Raw genomic sequence first — 15,271 nt, 5'->3', positions numbered from 1 at the left:
CAGGCTACATGTGGCTTTCGCATCAAGTAAATGTTTTGTTTTTGCATAGATGACATCCCAATATTATAGTATTATAGAACATGTAATCCTTCAGAGGAAATGCTTTGTGGTTGACTTTATACAATGTTATCTTATAAAGAGCAAAATTACGTTTGATTCTTGTCAACGTATACATATCTTTTGCACAGTTTGAAATGGTTTTTCCTCCTCTCTTTTAAAATCTGGAAAGATACTGGCCTTAATCCCGCTCATTTTTTAAATATTCTTGGAATGACATTTCTGTCTTTATTAACAGCAAATATATAATGAAACCACCCCAGAGGGACTTCATCAACAGCCATTTTGATGAACATTATGTGTTGTTTTAAATGATACAACACTTAAGAGTTGACTGGTTTTTGTTTGAAAGCTTTATATGAATTGCACTTCCCTCTGATCCTTCCCGGCACGAACAATTCAAGTTTTTCCAGCAACAACAGAGACAGGCTCAATTCCTCCTACATGTACTGAGGGCTCTTGCTGATTTGAACACGCAGCTGGATTAGTCTCATGAATTAATGACACAAGTGTTTATAAAAGAAAAAAATAACATTACAGCAACAGCGTGAAGTAAAACATGTATCACACATGCAGCATATTGGCAAATTCTTGTTATTGGAGCCGTTGCTCTAGTTTACTTCTAATTAATTCAATAAATCAAATTAATTCCATTCTTTTCGCCTAACTTGATAAAATTTTATTCTCATACACAGCCAGACTCAAGTCTAACACTGATACTAACAAGACAAATATCCTTTCAATCGGTCCAAAATACGGCAAACTTCATGACCACATATTGTAGCTTTTGTAACAAAAGTGGTTTGCCCTCTACAGGAGTAGTAGGACGATTGAAAGGTTGTCAAGTAGATGTTCTGCCCCTTCAGTACAATTTAGAGTGACGCGAAAAGTCTTCTGCCAGTCAAACACACATATCAAGCGTCAGATTGATGTATATATAGCCAAGCAGCTGGCTGCCGACTAATTAATCACAAACACTGCTGACAGTGAGAAATGCCAGAGACTGTGTCTACACACTCATTCGTCCGTTCTTCTTCTCACACACACAGAAGGAAAGGATATTTTTGTCAATTTTATTAGCAAACAATTGACAATTCCCTTTTTACACATTTGGAAGTACACTGCAAACAAGTGTTTTCAGACATTTTATCCCAACCAGTATGAAACATAGTAAAAAGCTAAATATGGCAACTACACTGATAAGTTTTACTGTAAATGGTGGGCAGATATATTGTGTTCACACAAATGGAAAGAAATAAGAGTCTAGTCATTAGTTTGTGTGCAATCTCATGGCATATACACTGTAAAAAACACATAATATAGATTCATAATCACATTCCCAGGGCCAGCCCAAGAGTTTTGATTTTTTTTTAAAGTAAAACTAGTGGCACATCATTACTGACACACCTCCAGTTTCCAAACATGGGCAAACATGTGTGTTATAATCATCAAACTTTCATGTGACTTTAAAATCTTAAAACATCGGCAATAACAAAGGTTAATTATGTGTGGCGTTGTAAAATGGCTTTGGCACAGCATTAGGTACCAAGCAAAAACCTGAAACAAAAATCGAGGGACATATAGACGCTGAAATGCTTTGCAAGATAATTTGATCGTGTTATTCTACAGAGAAAACAACATCAGAGTTAGTAACATGGGCAAAATCAATACAAAACAAAGTGCACTTTTGCATTCAAGGTCCCAAACTGTTGTCCCTTTTCAAAACGTTTGCTGAAGTTGGAGTCATGACTTGCTAGAGCTGGCATTATAACGTGCTACTGGATGAATGATCAAAGACTGAAGAGAGGATTCAAAGTTTATTTTCTCAGGTTTTTGGAAGACATCATCAGCTCCTTCATACTGATTTTTTGATGAGCCACATCTGAGCAAAACAGTCATCAAATCAGCATAAAATGAGACTGATGCAACTCGGAATTATCATGTGATGGAAGGAAGCAGAAGGGATGAGATCATGTGGACTAGGTCACATTTTGAATAAAAACTATTGCACTCCACAGGAAAATCCTGAAAACTAGGCAGCACTGCTTTAAACACAGCTTATCAGTAACAGCTACATTGAAGATGCTCAGAGGGAATTAGTTGTTCATGCGGATAGTAAAGCGCATGATGCGTATTCATAGATGTGCAACTTTTAAAGCCAGCAGCTGTTTTTGTTTGTTTTGTTTTTAACCCAATTTAAAAAAAAAAAAAAAAAAAAAAAAGAGCTTTGTGGGTTAAAAGAGAAAGACAGGCATACAATTATAAAGAATCTGTAACAAGTCAGCTTTGGCTCACGTGTCAACTTAAAGGCGGGGTAGGGGATCTTTTTCTGGAACATTTTTTTACATATTGCTTGAAATACTCTTCACACCCCCATTGCAACCAATTAATTAAAGGTTTTGACACAAATATGAAAAGTTTTAGTGGCCTCTAGAATGTACAATCTAGGAAAAACAGTATCCAATCATTGTGAATGGACCGTTCACAATGATTGGATACTGATGCCGTCTATCAAACTGCAATCTGCTCCTCCCTCCCCCTCCTTCTCCCTGTGCGCGTACCCTGCTCCGTGAACGAATTACACGTCCAGAAGCTTGGCAGGAAGCTAAATTAGAGCCAGCTTGGCTAGCACCTAGCATTATTAAACGTATAGTTAGCATAAACTAAATACTAAATACAGCAACGATCGATGCTTGCTGTCAGAACAGCGCTCGTGCACCTTCGTGCTCGTTCATGTACTCTAGAGGCGTGCCTTTGGGGGGAAAGTGAAGAAAAGGGTTGGGACTTTTTACCGGTGTATTTTCAAAATGCAGCTTCGCTGGACTCAAAATCCAGGATCTCCTACCCTACCTTTAACCTATGTCCGATCAGACCAATATGAGAGCTGAATTATACAACTGCAATAAAAGGGTAGAAGATCTAAAATCGTGTAAAGGAATGTGAGGAGCTCAGTGAAAGCTCCTATATGCTTTACTGCAATTAAAAGAGGGCAATAAGGACCTGACGTTCAGAGGAATGAGGCACAAAAAGTGAAAAAACAAAACTAAGAGCCAACTGTGGAGCAAAGCGGCGTCAGTAATTCAGAGCAGAATGGAGACAAAGGTTCAAAAAGGGGTCAGCATGTCGACACAGCGCCACGTCTGATTCTCCACCTATAAATTTCTGTGAACGTGAGACTTGAGCTCTAAAATACAAGCTTCCTCTGAATGAGGCCTAGTTTCCAGATCCCTCCGTTTTCATCGCAGGCCAAGTAGTAAAACAACACTAGATGTGAGAGCTGGTGCTGATTATGTGAAAAAAAAGGAAGGATGAAAAATGTTTATGAGACAATTAAGAATTTGGCATCACCTCACAAAAACCAGCCTCCCTGGTTTTACTGTTGTAAAGTAGCAGCAAAAGACTGAAGACGGGTTGGATCGCCAGTGAAAAGTTGACACTGGCAGGATTCTCTACATACACTGTGTACCATGTGCAGCAGAGGGCACATTACGCACAGGAGCGTTTTAATTTGTCTTTGTGATTGAAGGGGGAAATGCGGAACAGATGTAAGGAGCTGGAAGTGTTATCATACAATAATTAAGTTGGAAAATGTAGACTAAGGTTCTTCTGATCACAGAAGTTTAATTGTACAATAATTGCTTATCATTCTCAGGGATAAGTGGCAATCAAACTATCCACCAAAGCCGAAGAGCGAAGAATAACAGAGTTCACAATTAAAAGGAAATTTGAGAAACATGCTTTTTACTTTCTGGCAGAGTCCGATGAGAGGAGTGATGCCACAGTGAATCAATCCATCAAATATAAAGGTTGGTGAAAACAGTTTAGCCCGACTCTGTCCTCAAGTAAAGTGAAGTGACCGTATCCTGGCTCCAGCTACATATTTACCATACAGATACAGCAGTGGTATCAAAATTTCCAAAAATGTTGAACTATTCCCTCAGTGTAGAGGAAGTAGGCTCCCACACATCTTTCATTTCTGCATCTTTTACTGTGTGATTGCGGTTTACATCAAAACAGCTCTGTGGTGTTTTCGCCTAGATCGCAAATGGCAGTCGCACAATCGGACTTAAAATCCTTCTTGTGTGACATGCAACATTTACGTCTCCCTTCAAAACTTTGTATAAATTAGTGAGCACACCCATTAACAGTAAAGATCCCTTTCTTCATGAAGTCGAGGATATTTCCCCAAAAAGGCAGTAACTTGTGACCGACTAAAGAGTTAGACTAAATCCCTTAATTCCCTTTTTTTGGTTGAAGGATAACAGATTTGTACAAATGTAAAATATAAATGACCTCTCGTAAATTCCTGTGATGAAATGCTGGGAAAAAAATGCCCACATCAGGATGTCTTTCACTGCTGCGTGAATGTATGAATGCAAGTACGAATTTAACCTGCCAGCAATTTAAAGATGACAGATGATTTGCTGTTGTTGAGTTCCATAAAACGTGTCAGTTGCTGCCGTCAAAGTCGCGCTGCTGCGCCGGGGGGGGGGGGGGTCACTGATGGTGTCTGGTGGCTTTAAGCTGAAGAGGGCACCGCGGGTAAGAAAAGGTCAGGTCGAGACTCGGGTTGGGAACAGTCACCAGCATCATCAGCAGCATGTCCTGCGAGACTCGGAGGCCTGTCGTCCCAATTTGAAACCTTTCCCTGAGGTTGCTCCTGCTGCTTCAACAACAGGGATGCGCTTACCTGCGAGGACACACACACACACACACACACACACACACACACACACACATACATTTTGACATATGAGCTCTTCCATTTCTGCCCCTTCTTAACCTTTTTTACTGATAAAAAAAAAAAAAAATATTTGATCTATTTATTTCTTTTTGTTTTTTTAGAATCTTTCACTGTGGTGATTAAAGGGATAGTTCGCCTCTTTTGACATGAAGCTGTATGACATCCCATATTAGCAATATCATTTATCAAATTTGACTTACCCCCTGCTGCGTCCTGTGAGCCGAGTTCCAGCCTCGTTTTGGCGTTGACGAAGGTAGTCCGGCTAGTTGGCTGCGGCCACAAAAATAAAGCGTTTTGCTTCTCAAAACAATATGCGTTCAAAAGAGTAATACATTTGCATCACAAAATTGTTTATCCAGAAAAAGTCAGACCTCACAATCGCTTGCCGCTATTTTCTCTGCCTTCGTATCACTGCGTGCAGTGAAGACCGTGCAGACCAAGCAGTCCCCTGTTTCCGAGCAGTAAACACCGTAACAGGCACGGCTGTCGGCAGGTGGCTGCACGCATTGATATGAAGGGAAAGAAAATAGCGCCAAGCAATTGTGAGGTCTGACTATTTCCTGCACAACGATTTTGTGATGCAAATGTATTACTCTTTTGAAAGCATATTGTTTTGAGAAGCAAAACACTTTATTTTTGTGGCCCCAGCCAACTAGCCGGACTACCTTCGTCAACGCCAAAACGAGGCTGGAACTCGGCTCACAGGACGCAGCGGGGGGTAAGTCAAATTTAATAAATGATATTGCTAATATGGGATGTCATACAGCTTCATGTCAAAAGAGGCGAATTATCCCTTTAAGGTCAGTGACAGAAAGATTTTATCTCAGTTTCAGACGACATCTTAAGTCTAAGCACATTGTGAGCACACTTCTTTGCTACGTCCTCTCTACATATTCTCTTGAACAGTAAACCAGATCCAGAAGTATTCGGTTTAATTTAAAGCGTGCTGAGCTGTGGTGGAAAACTGTATCGTTTTCTGATGAATGTACACATAAAATTTGTGTTATATCTACAGTCCCTTCTCGTTTTTGTTTTGAAAGCTGTCAACAGGTCATGATTAAATGGATTCTGCATCACATCCAACAAACACATCTCTGATGGTGGTTTACTCATCACTGCCTGAACAGCTGCAACCTGCTTCCCATAAAGAAAACAGTAACACTCCTAAAAACGTTTAAATAAATTCAAACAGGCTCTTATGATCCAAAATACAAAAGTTCTACAAAACACAAAAACAGTTTACAGCTTAATAAGTCTAGGACGTCAAGCAAAAAACCCGAAACATGTTCAGATCAGCTTCAAATAGTCAAGAAAACACACTCACTTATCTCTATAAACACCTCGTTGATGTTAATGGCATTCTTGGCGCTCGTTTCCACAAAGATGGCGTGAATGGAATCAGCATAGTCCTTGGCATCCTTTTCTGGCACTTCCCTGTAAATATTATGTTGCAATATGAAGGCAGATTCTCCTGATAGCCATCAAATATTTTCCTACTGACGTGTGGAAGGTTTCATAATTTAATGGATGAATCTAGGAGACCATTTTTCAATTCCAGAGACAGAAATCTAGCAAGATTTACAGCTTTTTATTCACCCAGACCTAAAATATTACTCTGACGTAAATAAAGGTTATATCTAGAACATTGCTTTCGGAAAAGCTATCATTGCTCATCGGTTGCAGATGAGGAGTAATTACCGCGCTACATACAAGCATTGTCCACATCACAAACGGTATTAATTATAAGCTAAGGGCTCACCTGGCGTCTAACAGGTCACATTTGTTTCCTGCGATGGCGACCACTATATTAGGGGGGCCGTGCTGGCGAAGCTCCTTCACCCAGTTCTTCAATGTCTGGAAGGATTCCTGATGGTACGGGTAAAATGTTATGTGGATGAAAAAATAACCCCGGCAGGCAGGTAATATCCCCTGTGAGTCTTTTTTTATTTTATGTGCAGAAGATAGATGAGCAGATGTGCACCACTCGGATGTCAAGCTACATAAATCACTGTGAAATCAAAAATAATGGTATTTGCTTCAGAGATTTTTTGCACCAATCTTTAAATGTGTCGTTTCTGCACCACGGTCCATGCTGAGCGACATTTTGTTTCCCTACATGCACATGTTTGGAAAAATAACACACTGCATGGTGTTTTTAAAATACAAACTTGGTGCTTTTATATTCGTTTTCTCAGTCAGTTATTTGACCCGTTTTTAAATATCATATTTACCAAAGTGGACATCTATCTTTCTCCTAAAACTCTTGTATTTCATAAATTTATCAACTTTTCTTTTAATACTCCGATCAATTTGACATGCAGTGGAACACGGAGGAGCAACAAAAATCATACAGTTGTTGTACATATTTGTGATTAAGAAGAAGAAATCAAAATAACCTCTTTTGTGATGTCATAAACAATAATGGCCGCCGCTGAACCTCTGTAGTACATCGGAGCCAGAGCACGAAACTATGGGAAGATCGAGAGAAAATGTTAAAGAGACAAGTATGAAAGAGTAACTCTTCAAAAGTAGAAATCCACATCCGCTGCTGTGAAGAAGACTGCATGTCTCCAGCTGTTCGGCACACTTTCTCTCTGCTTTAACTAGATTGTTTGTATGATCTGCCCTCATCAGGTCTAACTAAAAAAAACATGCAAAAAAAAAGAAATCAATGCTGACTCATCTTTGAAGACTTTGAAGAATTTTTGGGACATGAACAGAGCACTAAAAATATAATTTCAGTAAAATGGCGCTGTTATACATTTTTTACCTCCCACAGACCATTAAACAGTGTTGTGGTTTTTCATGGACTGTGGCTAATCCATTACGCAGGCACAGACTTATGGAAATTACATCACTGGGAGTTTCATTAAACTCAATCAGATCTGCTGTAACAAACTGAAAACAGAGCACAAAACTAAGACATCAAGTACCATTTGCAAAAAAAAAAAAAAAAACCCAAAGACCCGCTATTCTGCAACTGTAAGCCAAGAGGCCGCGTTTAAAAAGGAAGTATGGCAAGTCTTTTCACCGCACACATGTGAAAGCTATCAAGAGAAAGATGAGCAGAAAGTGTCAAAAGCTGTCAGTGTCTGGATATTTATGGAGGATCATATATTTGATCTTAACCCAATACGTCACAAGCAACTGCTTAATCAAAACAACATGTGCAGCATTTCTGATTCCATAGCTGCCTGTGAGGCTCGGGTTTGCCAGGTTTTGGTATTAGCTGGTGAAAATCTTTCCAGCACACAGTGAGACGTGGCTTCATCAATAAGCCTGCTGTGATAATACATTAAAACGTGCATTTCTTTTCCAGAGAACTTGAAGGGAATGATAAGTTTGAATCCAAGTATAAAATCAGTCAAAAGTATCAGGATTCGGCTAACATCCAGAACAGCATTCATTCTCATCCATCAGCACCAAAAACTTTCTCATCCATCAGCACCAGGCATATGACAAAATGTTCCTGGAGTCAATTCTTTAAAATAAAGGACGGACGTCACACATCTTTGGAAACAGGTGCCTCGGATGAGCAAACCCCAGAGACCAGAACAAACTCCTGAATTCTTCAAGTGTCAAACCAATCACATTCTCCAAATGTCACAGAAAGATAAATGCTACAGATGATCAAAAAAAAAGTGGCTATATTAACCTGGATGGCAATAACTAAACAAGGAAACAAAAAAATTAAACAACAACAGCAAAACAACAACAAAACAAGACCAAAACCCCACATAATAAATATGAGAATATATCAAATAAATTCCAATAGTTGCATTGAAAACTTCCAAACTGATTCTGCCTGTTTAGGAATTCATCAATTTCTAGTTGGCAAAATTATCAATAAAAGATGTCAAACACATAGTCCAAATATACCTACAGACAAAAAAGATCTACAGCATACATAACAAGTTGCTCTGATAAAAGGACCTGAGACTACAGATTATCTACAGTAGCTACTAATCCAAAAATATCTTGGAAGGATGAGCAGATATATTTTCTTAATGTAATGGCATCAGGGAAAAATCCTAAAAAGAAATGAATCCTTTTGGAGCCCATGTTTGAAGAGCGTAGCTCCAGTACGCCTCACACTGTTTGAGTCTAACCTCACGGCCATCACCTCCTTATTTAAGAAGGATTCTGACTGATAAAAACTGCCAGATGAATTTCAAGAAGCCTCACCATCATTTGGCTCCAGCTGTGGCATTCACTTCATGTTTTGCTCTCAATGTTTCTTTAAGGTACATAAAAACCTCCATGATAATCTTTATACTTGTGAATACTGTGGGATATTTTTTAGATTTGCGCAACCAGAGGGATATAAAATATAGCAACAACTGAGAAGTGAGAGACTTTTCATACCTTCCTGCAGCATGCTCTGGACTGGAGCTTTCAACAGGCCATTAAAGCCATGTGTCATACATTAACTGATGATATTTATTTGAAAAATAAAGATGTAGATCTTAAAAAAAAAAAAAAAAAAAAAGGGCCTTCACTTGCAATGACCCAGCCTTTCTGCCAATTCTATTTTCCTTTACAATAGGATGGAATAAACTATCCATCTTGGAGTGACAGTGTTACCTCAGAAAGCACACATTCCACATAATTATAGTTGTTACTGGCCCCAGGACTACCAATGGGATTCCAGCTTGGGATATTTGGCAGAGGCACTGAGCAGAGCGCTGTCTGTTTCATTGGCGGGTGTTGGGAGCTGCACCACCGCCAGTCCTGTGTGGTCTATCTGTGCTTTAACCCAAAGAGCAATCAAAGCAAGGCCAGACGTCTGGCCACACAGAAACACAGAGAGCAACTCCAGTGATGCCCTGGGAGAGCCGATTAATCGCTGAAACCAAAAACTGGGTGTATAACGAAGGAGACCCTCCCATTCCAGTAGGATGCAGGGTTCCCCTTTGCTTGTTTTTAGTGAGAAATAGCAGTCAGAGGTGGAGGCCTGGATGGGCCGTTGATAGTTGGACCTAGATGTACATTTATAAGGCCTTGTTTGGTCTTGAGATATGGATGGTGGAAATCACACATCTTTCTTTTATGCTTTGGAGAGCTTTGTATTTCTCTGTCTAAACTTGTCAGATTTTGATAGTTAAACGCTCTGCACATGTTAGAAAACAAGCCACGATGAGTCTCAAGATACTACGGAGCCACATGCAAAACCCACTGAAGGAATAGGCTACTTTTTCACTCACAGATGTGAACCGCTTGGGAGATTGATTGGCCATGTGTGTGAAAAAAAAAGGGTGGGTGTTGTGGGAATTAAAATGGAAAAGAGCACAAAACAGTCGCAGGAGAAATTGTTTGTTGCACAGAGGAAAACACAAAAGGGGGGGGACATGCTGACATGGAGTGGCAGTGACCCTCAGATAAGACACATTTCAGAGGGCTGCAACAGAGTTTGAGTTTATCCTCCTGTTTTATCTTAAATGGGTCTGCACGGACATCCCGTAAAGGCCGCGAGGAAGCAGAATCCTCCAGGGGGAAGGAGGATGAAAGACAAGCCGTACCTTATCTCATCTCTCTGGAGAGTGCAGCAGCAGGAAAACAGCAGTACAATAGCTGAAGACTGAGCATCAGAAAAAGGGAAGTAATGTGGGTGTGTAATGCAGAGAAATGTGGGATGTAGAATGTGAGTCAAAGGAGAAAGCTGTTCCTTAGACGACAACTGTCTGGAAATTGCTGGAAAGTGCTGACGTGGTGCTCAAACACAAAACTGTATCCTGTTTCCTTTTGTGTTTCCCCCGATCATGTGCAAGTGTTTGGATGACCGAACATTTGGACACAAGAGTGAAGAATATTTAAGAAGAGAAATCTAAGAGTTGCATACAACATGAGGTATGGCAACATGAAATAACTCCTCAATTCATACCTTATGATATAAGGTTGGGAAGAGAACATGCAAATGAGATAGAGGACAAAGAATAAAGATGACAGAAAGGCCTAATAATGACAGATTTGATGTTTTCTTTTAGACTTAAACTACACTCACGGATTGAGAACACAAAAACACTCAATATGATTAAAAATGTGTAAAAAGAGCCTAAAAGAGGAGGACTTAAAGAAATTATAGTCATTGGTGAGGTGGCAGAACTCTACCTATAGAAAGGAAAATGTTGCCCCCTATCAGAAATAATGACTAACTGCAGTATTGACATGCTTAAAAGCAGGTTTAGGGAGTGCCGTGATACATGTTAATAGTTCTTTCACTTCTGTTAATATCACGAGGGGGGGGGTTGGAAAATTCCACAATGATAACAAAACCAAACCTCTGTGCTGTTGTCCTGCAACATGACAGAGCAGCTATTTAACACAGCCGCTGAGGACATTATCTCAGAGGATGTTACTAACCCGCTCCTGTCCTGCCGTGTCCCAGATCAGGAACTTGTGCAACTCGTTTTGGTATTGGACTGTCTTGGTCATGAAGGATGCCCTGGTGGAGAGAAATAGTTTAAATGAGACTCAATGGACTTGAACAGCAGATAATAAAACAAAAAACAAAAAAACAAAAAAACAAAAATCAAAAATGACCACAGTGTAAAGCCTCCAATGGGGCACTAACACTACATCATTCAGAGCTTCATCAATGCAGTATTCACAAGGCTCGCAATAAATCAATCCTCTGTTTTGATGAGAGATTTGTGTTTCGGTTTTATCTTAAAAAACAACAAAGCAGGAACTTTGGCAAAATAAAGAGTTATATACTAATATTCAGCAGAAACACCTGCTTCACCTGTTCCACATTTTGTTAAGTTACAGCCTTATTCCAAAATGGATCAAATCTATTCTTTCCCTCAAAAATCTACACAGAATGGCCTAAAAATGACAAAGTGGGAAAGGTTTGTTTGAAATATACCGAGGTTCTGCAAAGAAGAGCGGGAGAAACTGCCCAAAAATACGGCGCACCAAGCCAAACTTGTAGCATCATACTCGAACAGACTTGAGGCTGTAAAGGTGCTTCAACCAAGTATTGAATTCTATTCAGAAATTTGAGAAAAAAAAAATTCAAACAAACTTTTTATACTTTATACATTACGGGGGATTGTGTGCGGACGTCTGAGGGGGAAAATGAATTGAATCCATTTTGAATAAGGCTATTTCATAACAGAATGTGGAAAGATGAAGCGCTGTGAATACTTTCTGGATGCGCTGTATTTCATAAAATAAAGATATCAGGCTGTTCGATGATAGTCTTTATGATGGTATTTTATTTTTTCTCCTGAAAAGTACTACTTAATCATTTAGTGTATATCTTGAATTCTATAGTCTTATAATGCAATCGCTCATTCTTACTTTTCATGTTCCTCCTAAAATAGTTTCATCATAATGTCATTCTGTTGGATCCCATTTTTATTTTTTTGACACTTTAAAGAACTTTTAAAGAGCTTTTTTACAGATGTCACACATCTATAAGCATGATCAACATATTATCGTGAGGCAACGTAAAAGTAGTAGTTAAAAACCATCATTCTCCTCATTCTAATTTCATGGCTGACCATTGTTAATTATGGTATCAAAGGTTCACTAATTGCAGCTAATCTTTTTCATTCATTCCCTGCAATCTGTCAATTATTTTCTCTGTTCATTTCTCATCCGTTTGGTCTTAAATAAATCTCCTGACGCCGAAGTTAAGCTCGCTCTAATTGGAATCCGTGAATCCACTTTATGGTCCTGACTGTCAACACAAACTACAACAAATGGGACGGAAAATGAACAAACTTTCAGGCACTGGAGGCAGCAGGAACTTACCCAATTGTTGGGTTGATGTTTGGGTCAAAACTGTCCTCCACAAATCTCCAAACAATACTCGACTTTCCAACTCCGGTATCCTGCAGAGACAAAATAAAGACGATGCTTAGTAAACATAGTCAGAAACAATTGCTACTAATGTCTATTTGTGGCACTTTTTCTCTTCCTGCTTACTGAGATTTAAAATCTTATTTTTAAAGTCATCTTAGGAGGGTAAATGGGAGAATTATGTTACTGACTGCCTTATCTGAACTGAGCTGGAACTAATGATTATTTTCATTCCTGGGTATTCTCTCATTTTTTTCAATGATGATGGGATCATTTATCCTATGTGATGTGAAAATAAGATTGAAAAGTTTGTCTGAGCCCAGCGTGACAGCTTCAAATGCATTCAGTCTAAAGATACAGGATTCAAAATGACACAAAACAGGGGGGGGCAGCCCATTTTCCCCATCAGAGATGTTAAAACCAGTCATTTTAGATTCAAGAATTCCCAAACTGATGGATAATCGGTATGTAAAAGTTCATTTTCTTTCAGTCTACTTGTCTGTGTGTTGTCTATTCTGTTTCAGGTATATATATTGATCTCTTCAGTGGATACAGGGAAAGTTATACTATTAGTTGAAATGATACTTCTGACAAAAAGGATGGCATATGCTCCAACCTAGACATGCATAAATGTTATTAGTGTGCTTTATTTTCTAAGCAGTGTTCTTTAACGCTTACTTAAGACTTTGGCTTTCAAAAAAGATTACTATTTTTGTTTGCGATTGATCCCTACAATTTCAAGTTACAAATTCACCTAAAATGCCTTCCTTGAAAAGAGTGCGACAACTCTAAATGTCCTGTTTTGTCTGTAAACCTATAGTATTCAAATTCACAGTGATATGTAACACTTTAAGGTAGAAAGCTGTTGAGTGAAAGCTTTGAAGGGTTTATATTTATAGAAATAACCCAATCTTATTTTACAAAACAGCTACAGACTTAGTAACAGATAAATTGGCTAAGTGTGACAGCTCTTATTAAATCTCACGAGCAGATGGTGGAGAGGAGGACTTGCTCTTGTGACGCTGATAAACTGAATGGTGTCCTCTGCCATCTGTGGAATTCATTCTGTACATACATGTTTCTTTCTTTCTTTTACCCCGTGCTGCGTTCAACAAATGCTAATATCGTTATGAGACAGCACAGCGCACTCACAAGTTACCAAAACATGTGTTATTTAAAATAGAAATGCCCAACAGTGTTGGTTCAGCCTGACAGATGAGCTGCACAGCTGTTTTGACAATACAGGTACAATTAGCACTGAAGGCAGATAAGTGAATTTTAAAATCGATATCGACTTACCCCCAGGAGACAAACTTTTAACTCTCTCAACGACATATCGATGTCTCAACACAAGTTTGAGATGAAGATCATTGACAATTTTCCTCCTCTGCTTGCCTCTTAACTTGAATATTCTTCAGCTGGTCTTTCTTTACGAAAAGCTTTGCTTCATCGTGATCAAAAGCTGAAAAATGCGCATTTCATTTTAGGTGATAAGTCCCGCAGTTAGCCCTAAAACCCCCTGCTTTCTGTCGTATTTGCCATATTGTCATTATTGTAAACAGCTAGCTAGTTAACAGCGAAGCACCAGATCGCACGGTCTCCATCTTGAACGATGGCACGCGGTCACGTGACTATATCGGCAATTTTTTTTTTCTTTTTTTTTTTTTTTCAGGAGATACACAAAGAAGCCCGCTGATTGTGTTTACGCTCAGTTATGTCGAGTTTGTGCCAGAGCTGCGAAACCGTTGTGGCAGTGTTCGTTTAAAAGATAATCAACCGGCACACAGCAGCATCAGGAAGTACTTTCAGGAAGTTGTTTGCAGCAGTGTTTGAGTGACAGCTGTGCGGTAGTGACAGCCCACACGGGACGGACGGCAGCCCGCAGAGCCGAGCCGACACTCAAGATGGCAGGTAATGGCACTTTCTTAAACCTTATTTTCTTCCGTTCTTAGAGGCTTTTTTGGCTCCACTGAAGCGCCACTGTGGTGTTGAGAGTTGCAACAGTTAAACATTGGCCATTACTTTACTACTTATGTGGTATTTCCATGCGAAGAGGAGCCGAGTCAAGCGACAGGGCTGGACAAGCCGTGTTAGCATACTTAGCAACACTAGCCAGCTAGCTAAGGAAAGCTACTCAGGAGTGTCGAAATGGGTCACCTCGGAAACGCATTCTAACTCATAACTAGTGGTTGTGTGAAAATCATTTTAAAATCACCATAGGCGTTTGTAGTTAAACTATATCTCCCAATTCTATCGGGTTTATTTTCGATCTGTTGTCATGCCAAAGGCTAACGTGTTAACCTAGCTAACGTTAGCCCGGTAGCTGCAGTCAGTTTCAGCCATAAGCTGACCAAATCCCCCTTCATACCATAACAAAGCAGATACGCTGTTATTTGCTACCGTGTTTTGGGGTGCTTTGGAATATTTGGTAATGTTACTTACTTCACTCATTAAAAACAAGATGGAATCTACCGTTTGTAATTATGGCTTGTTTTTATATTTGAAGAACATTCCTCTGCTGCTCAGCTGTAAACACATGCTTCTCATACTGGGACGTCTTTCTGGACCCTTCCTTTAACCAGGCTACAGAGCTGCTGTTTTACGTTTAGGGCTGAGTGTTACTTACTTATTGATTGATTATTTAATTTATGTATTTAACGCTCA

At 39.4% G+C, this 15,271-nt stretch overlaps 2 protein-coding genes across 2 annotated transcripts in view; one reads left to right on the top strand and one right to left on the bottom strand.

Annotated features, from left to right (window-relative positions):
* Positions 1-1,116: 1,116 nt before the first annotated feature.
* On the bottom strand, positions 1,117-14,402 carry rab22a (RAB22A, member RAS oncogene family). Its single transcript, XM_075461547.1, has 7 exons — positions 13,907-14,402; positions 12,560-12,639; positions 11,162-11,243; positions 7,198-7,269; positions 6,561-6,667; positions 6,126-6,235; positions 1,117-4,747 (listed from the first exon to the last, which is right to left on the bottom strand). The coding sequence occupies exons 1-7, from the start codon at positions 13,940-13,942 to the stop codon at positions 4,650-4,652; spliced, it is 585 nt and encodes a 194-aa protein (XP_075317662.1). The 5' UTR covers positions 13,943-14,402; the 3' UTR covers positions 1,117-4,649.
* ppp4r1l (protein phosphatase 4, regulatory subunit 1-like) overlaps positions 14,285-15,271 on the top strand; it is a 17,102-nt gene continuing 16,115 nt past the window's right edge. The window contains exon 1 of the mRNA XM_075461545.1: positions 14,285-14,518. Within this exon, the coding sequence (XP_075317660.1) occupies positions 14,512-14,518 (7 nt within the window). The 5' untranslated portion in view covers positions 14,285-14,511. The remainder of the gene's footprint in view (positions 14,519-15,271) is intronic.

Source organism: Odontesthes bonariensis, chromosome 3 (genome assembly GCF_027942865.1).
Source record: "Odontesthes bonariensis isolate fOdoBon6 chromosome 3, fOdoBon6.hap1, whole genome shotgun sequence".
NCBI classification, from domain to species: domain Eukaryota; kingdom Metazoa; phylum Chordata; class Actinopteri; order Atheriniformes; family Atherinopsidae; genus Odontesthes; species Odontesthes bonariensis.
This window is presented reverse-complemented; position numbering and strand designations above follow the sequence as displayed.

Excerpts from the sequence above, each read along its gene's own strand:
- rab22a (XM_075461547.1), bottom strand. The coding sequence starts at position 13,942 with ATGTCGTTGAGAGAGTTAAAAGTTTGTCTCCTGGGG. Across the intron at positions 11,244-12,559 it reads AACATCAACCCAACAATTGG|GGCATCCTTCATGACCAAGA; the intron begins GTAAGTTCCTGC and ends TCTCTCCACCAG. Across the intron at positions 6,668-7,197 it reads TTTATGACATCACAAAAGAG|GAATCCTTCCAGACATTGAA; the intron begins GTTATTTTGATT and ends CCGTACCATCAG.